The sequence below is a fragment of the Helianthus annuus genome, chromosome 1 (assembly GCF_002127325.2).
Source record: "Helianthus annuus cultivar XRQ/B chromosome 1, HanXRQr2.0-SUNRISE, whole genome shotgun sequence".
NCBI lineage: Eukaryota > Viridiplantae > Streptophyta > Magnoliopsida > Asterales > Asteraceae > Helianthus > Helianthus annuus.
The window spans coordinates 16,776,634-16,791,014 of NC_035433.2; the positions used below are offsets into that span (position 1 = coordinate 16,776,634).

General features: G+C 35.6%; 1 protein-coding gene and 2 pseudogenes across 2 annotated transcripts; 1 reads left to right on the forward strand and 2 right to left on the reverse strand.

Annotated features, from left to right (window-relative positions):
* Positions 1 to 995: 995 nt before the first annotated feature.
* Positions 996 to 1,886, reverse strand: LOC110868928 (annotated as a pseudogene).
* A 5,745-nt stretch (positions 1,887 to 7,631) lies between these two features.
* On the forward strand, positions 7,632 to 10,140 carry LOC110944944 (GDSL esterase/lipase At1g28590). 2 transcript variants are annotated; one of them, XM_022186589.2, is made up of 5 exons: positions 7,632 to 7,877; positions 8,807 to 9,025; positions 9,092 to 9,240; positions 9,349 to 9,628; positions 9,717 to 10,140. In XM_022186589.2, the coding sequence occupies exons 1-5, from the start codon at positions 7,634 to 7,636 to the stop codon at positions 9,941 to 9,943; spliced, it is 1,119 nt and encodes a 372-aa protein (XP_022042281.1). In that variant the 5' UTR covers positions 7,632 to 7,633; the 3' UTR covers positions 9,944 to 10,140. The 2 variants fall into 2 exon arrangements, with proteins under 2 accessions (XP_022042281.1, XP_035846560.1); XM_035990667.1 differs by having other exon boundaries at positions 8,807 to 9,240.
* A 3,047-nt stretch (positions 10,141 to 13,187) lies between these two features.
* On the reverse strand, positions 13,188 to 14,116 carry LOC110869015 (annotated as a pseudogene).
* Positions 14,117 to 14,381: the final 265 nt, after the last annotated feature.

A 14,381-nucleotide genomic window follows, 5' to 3' on the forward strand; every position in this document is an offset into this window, starting at 1 on the left:
GTGAGTTGGTTCCTTCAAAATTATTTGTTTCACGGCGGGTCGTTGTAAACAAGTATCACTTTGTTTCAGGTGAAAACTAAATGGGCACGGTAGAAACAAGTTTTTCTTTTAAAAAAATAATATCATATCGTTTTACGACGGCCAATGGTGAGGAAGGTAGCACATGACAGCAGTGGAGGCGGAGTCATAAGACAGGCAGTGGACGATTTGGTGTTAAAATGCTGCTCTATCCAGATCAAAATCAACTTATTGCTTGTATAATCAGTCATGTAATGTAAACGACATCAAAAGAAAAGCCATAGCTAATCTTAGGGGGGGGCGGTCCGTTATGGACTCCCCATAACGAGTTATCCTATCACTAACACCGCCGCCTCTATGTTTGTAACGAGTGATAGGTATCACTCGTTGAATATATAACGCGTTGAAGATATGAATGAATGAATGAATGTGTATGCTTGTACATTGTGTATTAATACTTGTACATTGGAATCCCATCACTAGTGATACCACCCCCACTACAATTCTATCACTAGTGATAGAATATTGGGTGATGACATGGCATGATTTGATTGGATATTGGGAGTGATAGAAATCTGTCACTAGTGACCACCCCCTCCCCCCTTAAACCATACAAGTAGTAATAAAGCAATCTATTCTAGGTAAACGTTCACAAGATAAACATAGAACTACAAAGGATTTATGTCCATCTCTCTCTAAACTTCAAATCTTGATTCCTATCTTCATAACTAACTCCTTGAATTGTTGTAGTCTTTAGAACACTTGAGGAGCATTGCACTTTTAGTATCTAGCTTCAAACACATGTTGATGCGAGTTTGTGGTATGCGGTTTTCTCTTTAAACTCTATGCACGTTAGTTCTCTCCACTCGACTCATGGAATATACACGTTGTTTATAGACTAGGGATATCAATATATTAAGTAAAGAAATGTAAAATTGAAATAAAATCCATACTTATGGCATATGGTGCCCTTGCACTTATGGCATTATGGTGCCCTTGCTTACGACTCTAGGAAGTTTGAATTTGGGGGTTTGCTCAAGAAAATCAGGTGGTCTCTGGTACACAAGGGATGCAGCGCGGATCAAGATCCCAGCAGTTAGACCCCAAATAAGATATTTCTTATTACCACCACCACCTGCTGCTGCTGCTGCTGGTGGTGTTGGTAGTCAAAATAATGAACCAGATACTCCTCTCCCATCCATTCTCTCTTTTTCAGATCTTCGGTTTTCATCCTGCATTAGAAAATCATGTTTGAGTAGAAGAAGCTAGAGTAGAGTGAAAACAAGGGGAGGGGGTGGGTACCTTTAGAAACATTTCCAAAGGAGCATCAAAGACGTCATCTACTTCAGCAGCATTAGGAGTAGGATTGAAGGCATCTCTGTCAGAAAGTATGCCAATTACAGGGATTACCCGCAGAAGATGCTGCAGAAACAAACCAATTACAGTGAGTGCTGAAGAAAGGCCACAACATCTACGAGGGAAGGATGGAGACCAATCTCTTCGTGTGCTTCCCTAGTGGTTGTGTCAGCGTCATCTACGTCATCTTCCTCGGCCTTCCCTCCAGGCAAAGCGACTTCACCTACAATTAATGCCTAATTTTATTTTATTTCCAATCCAATCCAATTTCTGCTAGTAAAGTTGAATTACCTACCTGAATGTGTGGAGAGGCGAGAAGATCTTTTGGTAAGAATCACGCGAATCCCCTCATTATTATTTTGTTCGAAAAGGCAGATCAAAACAACCGCTTTCTTAGGTCTGAATCCTTCTGAGGGCTGACCCACTGCATCGTCATCATCATCATCAGCCGCCACCGGTACCTTGTAAATCCGGAGCTGCTGAGCCAGCCCCGCCAACCTCTCCTTGCTCATCTTCTTCCCTCTCTCTCTCACGGTAAATAATGTTCATTATCTGAAACTCACTCTTTTAACTTTCTTTCATTTTCGGTCGGTTTCGTGCACACGAACAACATGCTCGATTCATAGTTTTTATTTTAGTTTCTTATTTAATTTAATTTAAGTTAACTAATAAAAAAGAAAAACTAAAAGAAAAAATATGCCCAAAAGTAAATAATAAAAATATTAAATTTTAAATAAAAAGAAATCTTATACATAATCTAATCTAAAGTATTATAACAAAATGAGTTAATAGCCAAAATGGTCCCTGAGGTTTGCTCACTTTTACCACTTTAGTCTAAAATCCAAAATTTTTAAATCTGGGTCCTTGAGGTTTGCATTTTATTGCCATTTTAGTCCAAATTTCAAAAACCCCCTTTTTTACTGTTGCAACCAGCCTATTTTGTCCTTTTACGCAGGGGTATTTTGGTCATTTTTATGAGTTATTATAACAAACCCAGATCAAGAATCCAGATCATCTCTCTCAAAGCAGATCAAGAACCCAGATCAACTCTCTCTCTTGTCTCTCTCTATAGCACCACCACCGCCACCTCCTCCCCCTTCTCACCACCGCCACCATCAACACCCACCCCACAAGCACATCCTCTCTCTCTCTCTCTCTTTAAACATACCTGACTCTCTATCTTCTCTCTCTCTCTGTAGCTTTTACCCTCTCTTTCTCTCTCTAAACCTTGCCGGAGGCGATCATGATACAACAACTCTCTACACCTCCTCTCTCTCTCTCTCTAAACACACCTGACTCTCTCTCTTCTCTCTTTATAGCTTTTACCCTCTGTTTGTCTCTCTAAACCTCGCCGGAGGCGATGATGATACAACAGCAACGATCAGAGGGTTTTGACTTGATATGAGGTACAACAGCAACGATCAGAGGCGATAATGAGTTTTTCATTGTCTGAGTGAATCGAGTGAAGCTTGAGACTTACCGTATCTTGGCAGGGTAATATCCGACTGTTGAAGCAGCCGCGATGTTTGCAGCCAAGGCGGTTGGTTCCTCTTTGTTTTGATTATTATTAACAGATCTGAGCCTCTTTTAATTCTTCTTTTTCATATTTTCATTTTTTATTTTTATCAAGGGTTTTGACTTGATATTTTCGGGGTTAATTAGTGTTATTGATTCGTCATAGTTGCAGGTGTTGATGTTCAGTTGTTTGAGAAGATGATGATGATTCAGTTGTTTGATGATCTGCTTTGAGAGAGATGATCTGGGTTCTTGATCTGGGTTTGTTATAATAACTCATAAAGAGGCGACGATGATTTTTTCGTTGTCTGACTGAATCGAGTGAAGCTTGAGACTTACCGTATCTTGGCGGGGTAATATCCGGCTATTGAAGCAGCCGCGATGGTTGCAGCCATGGCGGTTGGTTCCTCTTTGTTTTGATTATTATTAACAGATCTGAGCCTCTTTTAATTCTTCTTTCTCATATTTTTGTTTTTTTTTTATCAAGGGTTTTGACTTGATATTTTCGGGGTTAATTAGTGTTATTGATTCGTCATAGTTGCAGGTGTTGATGTTCAGTTGTTTGAGAAGATGATGATGATTCAGTTGTTTGATGATCTGCTTTGAGAGAGATGATCGGGGTTCTTGATCTGCGTTTGTTATAATAACTCATAAAAATGACCGAAATACCCCTGCACAAAAGGACAAAATAGGCTAGTTGCAACAGTTAAAAAAGAGGGTTTTTGAAATTTGGACTAAAATGGCAACAAAATGCAAACATTAGGGACCCAGATTTAAAAATTTTAGATTTTGAACTAAAGTGACAAAAGTGAGCAAACCTCAGGAACAATTTTGGGTATTAACTCTAACAAAATATAACATATACGAAAAGAATACTTACAAATCTCAATACATGAAAATATAATTAAAAATATACATTATTCTTACACCACCTTTTATTTTTTTATTTTTTTGAAACGCAAATTTGGATCACTAACGGACCTGTGGAGTAATATCGTGCCAAAGCGAAACCACACCCGATCATATCCATCTCCACTAGGCATAATGCATATACACCAATTCAGGAGGAACCCAATAAATATGGAAAAAACCCCATTGCGAGAATCGAACCTAAAACTTATTGGTCTTAAAGCCTTATCTCACCCCTAAGATTTCACTAGGCTATAAAGTCATACAACCTTTTATTTTAAAAAGTAAAACATAAATATGACGTTATTTACTTTTATATTTTAAATACAATAATATTTATCATTATGGAATGTTGAAATTTAGGTTGGGTAAATCACACTTTTCTTCCTTTATATTTGTATCAAATTGCAATGGATAGCCTTTAACTTTAATAATTACAGTCTAAATCTTTTATTTGTAAAAGGTATTACATCCTACGTCTTTTAGCACTAACCCTATTAAATATATCAGTTAAGTGTAGTCATGTGCAAGGCAAATGAGGGTATTTCTGTCATTTTACGATACCCTTTATTTAAACTATATTTATAAATAAAACCCTATCTTTTATCATTCTTCTTCTTCTCCACTTTCCACCACAACCACCACCACCACCAACCCACCAACACCACCACTCTTATTGTCACCTCTTTCAGTCTCTCACCTCTCGTCCTCCCTTTCCCTGATACCAGAACCACCAAAACATTTTTCAAAAAAAAAATCTTATACATCACGGAAAGACGGTGCTGGAAACCTGCAAGTCCTTACCAAACACACCCCCGTCGGAACTCAGAAACCCGTAAATCCTTTCTCTATTGTTCGTTTTTTCTGGGCTCCATTATCAAGAAACCTAAATGGGGAATCATGAAAACACTAATCCCAATGGATATCCGGATGGATTTTGGCTTAGAGAAAGTGGGTTTAGCATGTGAATCTCAAAATGAAGATGAAATATAATAAAGGTGTGATCTTGTGCACTGGGTTTCGATATTTTTTAGAAATATTAGAAAACCCAGTTCTTAGATTTCTTAATTTTGGCTTAAAACCGGTTAGGATCTGAGAAGAAGGTAAAGTGAACTTGTTTGAGGATCACTAGGAGATAGAATTTGCTTTATAGAATGAAAGAAAACAGATTTAGAAAATTAGAAGCTTGTTAGTTAAGAATTATTTTTATACTTTTGCAGTGCGTTCGTAATATATGGCAGTAAGTATCCTCCAAAATTGAATGGTATCTCATATAGGGGATGGTTCAAATGAAAACCATTTTTATTGTGAAAATTCGAAAACTAATTAAAAAAACCTAAAAAACATACAAAAATTTTTTTTTTTTTTTACAATTTTTTTTAGAAAAATCGCTACTTTTTATATATGGAAAAAGAATTTCAAAAAAAAAAAAAATTTGGTTGTACTGCACATGTGCACTAATACGGAAAGCCTAAACCACTTAACTCACCCCCCACCGACACCCCCCAAAAACCTAAACCGAGAGATTTGGGGCTGTTTATTTGTTTAAGGGTAAGTAACATTTTTCGTCATTTATACTAGTAAAATTACTAACATACCCTCTTGTGCAACACACATTCCAAACCTAACTGATAAATTTTACCTACCCACGCGCCAACCTTTCTATGTCAACTAAAACCTAGATGAACATCCACCAGCTTTTGGCCTTCACTAGTCACCGGCTACCTTTATTTCTAAGCTTTTGTCGCTACAACAACATATTCGCTACCACCATCCTTATCGATTGCTCTCATTGCCACAGACGAGGGTTAGAACTCTGACGCATACCACCCCATTCACCGTTAACCATGGTTGTAAAACAAGGTCTATAATACCAAGTACTCCTCGAGTAATCACTACAAGGTAGGCTACCGAGGCGACTTTCTTCAACTCTGCCTAATTACTCAAAATCAATCAAGCGTGGTCAACCTCGACCAAAATCGGATCTAGTAGATTAACTCGGGCTGAATTTGACTTTAAAAAATAAAACATAATTTGTGTGCCTATCAAATTAAATAATGAATATTATTTTCACGTATTCTACTATAAATATTAGTAAATTTATGTTAGAGTAAATAACTTTTTGAGTCCCTGTATTATAGTGATTAATCACTTATTTTGTAACGTTTTGAGTCCAACTTTTAACACTTGTACTTTTGATTTTGTACTCAAGTGGTTAAAACCGCTAAAACACAGAGACTTAAAACGTTATAAAATGAGCGGTTAGGGACTCGGAGTGTAAAACTTTTTGATTTTGGACTCAAGTGGTTAAAACCACTAAAACTCAGGGACTCAAAAAGTAATTTACTCGGGCCGAATTTGACTTTAAAAAAATAAAACATAATTTCTGTGCCTATCATATTAAATAATTAAATAACGAATATTATTTTCACATATTTTGCTGTAAATATTAGTCATAATAGTTTTATGATTTGAGCGGATAAATGGATACATGTGTAACCTTTTCTAAGAGAATAAAAAGAGTGTTATTTACTTTGTGTGTTTGCCAACGTGCTTTAAATCAGTTTTGTGGGTCTAGAACATGTAACCTTGTCTAATTCTTTTGAAGATTGTTGCATGCGAACCATATATATATATATATATTTACGCTAAAATAAGAACCACCTCGAGTTATAAGAATCGCGAGAACCACACCATCCGGACCGCCATTTACCATGATTTTTATTTACAACTAGATGTGTGTATTATAAACACATCCGTAAAAAAAAAAAAATTTAAACGCCGCGGCCGAGGGGGTAGTTTTTTACACCACAAGTTTGGTGTAAAAAAAAATAAAAACACCAAACTTGTGGTGTAAAAAACTACCCCCTCGGCCGCGTCGTTTAAATTTTTTTTACGGATGTGTCTATAATACACACATCTAGTTGTAAAAAAAAATCTTGGTAAACGGCGACCCGGATGGTGTGGTTCTCGCGGTTCTTATAAAAAAAAATGATGGCGAACGGCGCTCCGTGGGGTGTAGTTCTCGCGGTTCTTACAACTCGAGGTGGTTCTCATTCTAGCGGCCCTATATATATATATATATATATATATATATATATATATATATATATATATATATATAATGTAAGTATCTATAGAAAACCCACTTTAATTTAGAAAACCCGGGAAACTCAAAGCTCCCGATGTTTTTTTTTTTCTTGAAAAAAATTACACATGTTATATACATGTTTTTAAGGGTTTTGGGCAAAAAAAAATCAAAAAAAACGCCGAGTAGATATTTTAAAAAAAAATAAACAAGTTTTGGTGTAACACATGTTACAAATATGTCAGATGAATGTAACATGTGTTACACCAAAACTTGTTTATTTTTTTTTTAAATATTTACTCGGCGCTTTTTTGGTTTTTTTTTTTGCCCAAAACCCTTAAAAACATGTATATAACATGTGTAAATTTTTTCAAGATAAAAAAACATCGGGAGCTTTGAGTTTCCCGGGTTTTCTAAATTAAAGTGGGTTTAATATTATTTGTCAAAAAAAAAAGGAAATTCATTACGCACACCCCAGGCCTGGCTCATCACTTGGTTGAGGTGATGACCTCTTGGTACGTGGCCCCTTACGTGGTGGTTCATCACCAAGTGATGGTCAACCTTTACACCCACCGGCCTTAATTAAAGAATTCGATTATTTTAGAAAACTTGTTAATTTGTTTAAACTCCCAACACGTGTCTATTTGTGACTTGGGTACGTTAGCTTAACCAATTCTATATGTGTGATAAGTTTCCCTTATAAATAGATACATAGATATTGATTCAGGAAACCAACTCAAGTTATCAATGGCCATTTCCATTTGCTTTGCAATATTGTTACTTATGTCTAGGATCTCGTATGCTTATGAGTGCAATTATACTTCCATCATCAGCTTTGGCAACTCACTAGCAGACACAGGCAACATTAAAAATCTAGTCGCTATTCATCACAGCGAGCCACCGCATTTTTTATTCCCACCTTATGGAGAAACTTTCTTTCATAAACCCACTGGTCGCTGCTCCAATGGCCGCCTCATTATTGACTTCATAGGTACCAACCATTCCATACAACATTTACCTAAATTTGTAACTAGCTAGCCAGATGTTTGATATGATCAAGCTGGATTTGCTTTGGGTAATATCTTGTCTTGCTAAAACATAATATAATATTACCTTGATTATAACAATACCAACCTAATTACCTATTTTTAATATTTCTTATTACATGTTTAAATCATTATTTGGCGTTGCTTTGAGCTTCATTTTTATATGAACCCGTAGCATGTTATGTTATTTAACTTCATCGCTTAGTTAATTCAAAATTTCAGTGAACTCAACAAGGTATAAACGGTTTGAACAGTTTGAATGGTAAATAAGGGAAACATGTTAGAAATTGTGAATATAAAAAAAAAAAAAAAACACTCATTTTTTGCCATTTAAACTATGGATATTATAGAGAATTTTGTTAGAAATTGTTAATATAATAACAATGGAGCAAAAATATAATTTAATGATAAAGATAATAACTTAAAAAAAAGATGTTAGAGCATTCACAATCAGTTTCCTAAATTCTGTGAGAGAGTTTTTTATATTATGAAAATTGATTGTAGGTGGTTGGAAGTGGTTGTGAGTAGAGGGGAGAGAAACCGTTACTCTTTATCTGTAAATTTGGGAGGACACTGTTCACCATTTATAATTTTTTAATATATTTTGAAAGTGGTTGTGAGTAGAGAAGAGAGAAAAGGTAATGATAAAAATATAAAAAAAATATTATTTAATTGAAATGAGAAAGAAAATATAGTTGTTTTTAGTGAAATGCTCTTAGATATGGATGATAACAATACTAGTATAAATATACAAACTTGATCAAATTATACAAGTAACAACTAGAAAGTTTTTATAAGGCAGGTTTTACGTAATTAATATTTGGTTATTATCTACTCCTAGTAATTGAAATAATTTCTTTCTTTGGGTGTGAAGCTGAAGGTCTTGGATTGCCATTGATACCACCGTATGTGGGTGACAAGAGCAATCTTAGAAAGAAAGAAGTACGACAAGGAGTGAACTACGCGGTGGCGGGTGCAACCGCCTTGAGTTCATCTTTTCATGAAGCAAGAGGAGTTTCAAATCCAACTACCAATGCAAGCTTACAAGTTCAACTCAAATGGTTTAAACAATTCATATGTCCCACTTCTTCAGGTACTTTAATAGCCCATAATGATTGTTCTTTACCTGATTCAATCTATACTAATTTTTCTCCGGTAGATTGCCAACACTTGCTTCAACATTCACTAATTCTTATGGGTGAGATTGGTGGCAATGACTACAATCATGAACTAAGAGCGGGTAAACCCATCAATGAAGTCAAGTCGTTTGTTCCTCTTGTTATCAAAACTATCATTGCAGCAGTTAACGTAAGATACAGCATAATCAAAGCAATTATATATATTTGCAATACTATCTAGTAATGGTTTGTGGGATCGATAACAAGATATCATCAACTTTATGAAAAATTCGTGCAGGAAGTAATTAAACTTGGTGCTAAAACCATCATTGTTCCTGGAAACTTTCCCATCGGATGCTCATCAAGCTATTTGGCGATGTACAATAACTCTGATACCAAGATGTATGATAACAAAACTGGTTGCATCATTTGGTTAAACAAATTTGCAGAGTACCATAATCAACTACTCCAAAGGGAATTAGAGAAAATCCGAAAGTTTAATTACCACCATGTCAATATCATTTATGCTGATTACTACAATGCTGCCATGCAGCTTTATCGATCCCCAAAAGAATTTGGTAACTTTTCGTTAAATAACTTTCCATGATATTTTTTGTTAAGTATGAATATATGTGTAGAATCATGGTGTGTAAATATTAATTACAGGGTTTTTGAACGGAGCTTTGAAGGCATGTTGTGGTGCAGGAGGACCATATAACTTCAACGAGACAGTTGAATGTGGTGCTGCATCATCCACTACATGTGCTGATCCAGATACATACGTTAGCTGGGATGGAGTACATTTGACAGAGGCTGCATATAGATTGATTTATAGGAGTTTATTTAAAGGTTCATACACCATGCCTCGATTCAACTCCTTGTGTAGAAGCTAAAGGCATCTCGATTTATGCACCGTGAATGTAGTACTATATAAATTCATAAACATAATAAAGCTATCAAATACATATGGAGCAATGCATATACAATAAGCATGGTGTATATATTATGAGATTCGTGTACGGATTTATATTATGCATATTTAATGATGGTTTTTGTAACACCACACCCGAAAATAATATGATGTTGCATATTTACATTAATAGGTTCAAAGATTAATGTTCTGGATTGTTCCTTTTGTGTCCTTCAACAATTGGAGTGAAAATCTTCAACTGAATAAACCTCCAAAAATAGCTCTGATCCCGAATTTAGCCATCAAGTTTTATAACTAGACAAATTCAACCGATTAAAACTTGTAGAATAGTGAACCGAGCAATCGTATTCACTCATAACTCATATTACACCAACCATAGATCTGCAAATTCAGATCCAAAAACTCAACCAAAAGCTTTGAACATCTTTATAACCACTCAAAAAGCAAAATCAATCCGAACATCGTATGTAAGCATCTCAAAATCAACTAGAAACAGCTTACAACCCTTTAAATCGAGAGCTTATACCAATTATATGTCCTAAACGATGAATTTGCGATCAAATTCTGATTGCAACAATCACTTGTGAAAGGTGGAATACAATCACAAGTAATCCGAGAACAATCACACACACAAAGATGTAAATAAAACCCAGTTTGATTGTATTGAACATATGAAAGTGAGTACAAGAACTTTGAGCACCAAAAACTAACTGATGAACACACAATACACCTATTTATACTAAGACCGAAAACCCAAATAAGCGTAACCATTTTGCATGTGAAATGTCACGTGCCACGCAAAAAGTGCTATGAGCACTTTTCGCATGGACATTTCACATGCCCATACTTATACATTTAGCATGACTCAAGCTATATAATAGTGTAATACAAGGTATTTTGGTAAATCAGCATTTTATATTCCTTACAAGGATTATCAAAGAATTAAATAAATCCTAATTTAATTCATAACATTATAGACTTACTTGGCACCATGAATCAAGTCAAAGAACACATAACTTGGGTTTTCATAACCATAAGTTGATTGCGTAGTATTACTAAATAATAAATTTGAATCACCCAAACACAACTTGAGTGACTTCATTCATGAGCCGAAAGGAGTTCCAATCAACTAAGCCACCAGTTTTGAGAATAAGGTGTGGTTGAAAAGCCTTATGGGAGTAACACTTATAACCAAATGTCGATTAGTAGTGTTACGTAATAATAAATTTGAATCACCCCGACAACAGCAAAACACATAACTTGAGTGACTTTAATCTTGTTGAAAACCCTTATTAGTTGTAAAGGTTATGGAATGTAACAAAACATGAACATAAAGGTTGGGATTGGCAGATTTCATAGTGAAAGGTATGAAGTGTAGTTTAGGTATGACATAAAGGTTGATTTGTGCAATTTAGTCTAGAAATTATTAGTTTTATTCTTGAATCTTAAGTGTTTATAATAAAAACATTACATGTTTATTTATAATTGAAGTGATCTATTTATTAACTACAAGAAATAACAAAATTTTATATAAAAATTAAATGATCTTAAATTGTTATAAAAGAAAATGTCTTAATAAAAACTTTAGAGAAACATAAAAATAGATTAGAAGGTTCGGTTTATGTAAACAATATTAATTAAAGAAGTTAACTATAATAACTTAAATGTAACATATAATAAAGATTCTTAGATTTTAAATTATACTTTATATTTTTTTTGAATCTTACATAATTTTGTTCCAAAAACCGAAATAACCAAAACACCGAACCGATATAAAAATCGAAAATACCGAAGCCAAAAAAACCAAAACCGAACGGTTTTAAAAAGCCAAAAACTGACATTTCGGTTTTGGTTTTGATTTTTCCCAAAAACCGAACCGAACCGAACCGTGCACACCCCTAGCTTGTAGTGAGTTGGTTCCTTCAAAATTGTTTGTTTCACGGCGGGTCGTTGTAAACAAGTATCAGTTTGTTTCAGGTGAAAACTAAATGGGCACGGTAGAAACAAGTTTTTCTTTTAAAAAAATAATATCATATCGTTTTACGACGGCCAATGGTGAGGAAGGTAGCACATGACAGCAGTGGAGGCGGAGTCATAAGACAGGCAGTGGACGATTTGGTGTTAAAATGCTGCTCTATCCAGATCAAAATCAACTTATTGCTTGTATAATCAGTCATGTAATGTAAACGACATCAAAAGAAAAGCCATAGCTAATCTTAGGGGGGGAGGGGGCGGTCCGTTATGGACTCCCCATAACGAGTTATCCTATCACTAACACCGCCGCCTCTATGTTTGTAACGAGTGATAGGTATCACTCGTTGAATATATAACGCGTTGAAGATATGAATGAATGAATGAATGAATGAATGAATGTGTATGCTTGTACATTGTGTATTAATACTTGTACATTGGAATCCCATCACTAGTGATACCACCCCACTACAATTCTATCACTAGTGATAGAATATTGGGTGATGACATGGCATGATTTGATTGGATATTGGGAGTGATAGAAATCTGTCACTAGTGTTATGGACTCCCCATAACGAGTTATCCTATCACTAACACCGCCGCCTCTATGTTTGTAACGAGTGATAGGTATCACTCGTTGAATATATAACGCGTTTAAGATATGAATGAATGAATGAATGAATGAATGTGTATGCTTGTACATTGTGTATTAATACTTGTACATTGGAATCCCATCACTAGTGATACCACCCCACTACAATTCTATCACTAGTGAAAGAATATTGGGTGATGACATGGCATGATTTGATTGGATATTGGGAGTGATAGAAATCTGTCACTAGTGACCACCCCCTCCCCCCTTAAACCATACAAGTAGTAATAAAGCAATCTATTCTAGGTAAACGTTCACAAGATAAACATAGAACTACAAAGGATTTATGTCCATCTCTCTCTAAACTTCAAATCTTGATTCCTATCTTCATAACTAACTCCTTGAATTGTTGTAGTCTTTAGAACACTTGAGGAGCATTGCACTTTTAGTATCTAGCTTCAAACACATGTTGATGCGAGTTTGTGGTATGCGGTTTTCTCTTTAAACTCTATGCACGTTAGTTCTCTCCACTCGACTCATGGAATATACACGTTGTTTATAGACTAGGGATATCAATATATTAAGTAAAGAAATGTAAAATTGAAATAAAATCCATACTTATGGCATTATGGTGCCCTTGCACTTATGGCATTATGGTGCCCTTGCTTACGACTCTAGGAAGTTTGAATTTGGGGGTTTGCTCAAGAAAATCAGGTGGTCTCTGGTACACAAGGGATGCAGCGCGGATCAAGATCCCAGCAGTTAGACCCCAAATAAGATATTTCTTATTACCACCACCACCTGATGCTGCTGCTGCTGGTGGTGTTGGTAGTCAAAATAATGAACCAGATACTCCTCTCCCATCCATTCTCTCTTTTCAGATCTTTGGTTTTCATCCTGCATTAGAAAATCATGTTTGAGTAGAAGAAGCTAGAGTAGAGTGAAAACAAGGGGAGGGGGTGGGTACCTTTAGAAACATTTCCAAAGGAGCATCAAAGACATCATCTACTTCAGCAGCATTAGGAGTAGGATTGAAGGCATCTCTGTCAGAAAGTATGCCAATTACAGGGATTACCCGCAGAAGATGCTGCAGAAACAAACCAATTACAGTGAGTGCTGAAGAAAGGCCACAACATCTACGAGGGAAGGATGGAGACCAATCTCTTCGTGTGCTTCCCTAGTGGCTGTGTCAGCGTCATCTACGTCATCTTCCTCGGCCTTCCCTCCAGGAAAAGCGACTTCACCTACAATTAATGCCTAATTTTATTTTATTTCCAATCCAATCCAATTTCTGCTAGTAAAGTTGAATTACCTACCTGAATGTGTGGAGAGGCGAGAAGATCTTTTGGTAAGAATCACGCGAATCCCCTCATTATTATTTTGTTCGAAAAGGCAGATCAAAACAACCGCTTTCTTAGGTCTGAATCCTTCTGAGGGCTGACCCACTGCATCGTCATCATCATCATCAGCCGCCACCGGTACCTTGTAAATCCGGAGCTGCTGAGCCAGCCCCGCCAACCTCTCCTTGCTCATCTTCTTCTCTCTCTCTCTCTCACGGTAAATAATGTTCATTATCTGAAACTCACTCTTTTAACTTTCTTTCATTTTCGGTCGGTTTCGTGCACACGAACAACATGCTCGATTCATAGTTTTTATTTTAGTTTCTTATTTAATTTAATTTAAGTTAACTAATAAAAAAGAAAAACTAAAAGAAAAAATATGCCTAAAAGTAAATAATAAAAATATTAAATTTTAAATAAAAAGAAATCTTATACATAATCTAATCTAAAGTATTATAACAAAATGAGTTAATAGCCAAAATGGTCTCTGAGGTTTG

Bases quoted from the DNA above. Each gene is read 5' to 3' on its own strand.
- LOC110944944 (XM_035990667.1), top strand. From the start codon at position 7,634: ATGGCCATTTCCATTTGCTTTGCAATATTGTTACTTATGTCTAGGATC. The intron at 7,878-8,806 runs GTACCAACCATT...TTGGGTGTGAAG, and splicing joins CCTCATTATTGACTTCATAG to CTGAAGGTCTTGGATTGCCA. The intron at 9,629-9,716 runs GTAACTTTTCGT...TATTAATTACAG, and splicing joins TCGATCCCCAAAAGAATTTG to GGTTTTTGAACGGAGCTTTG.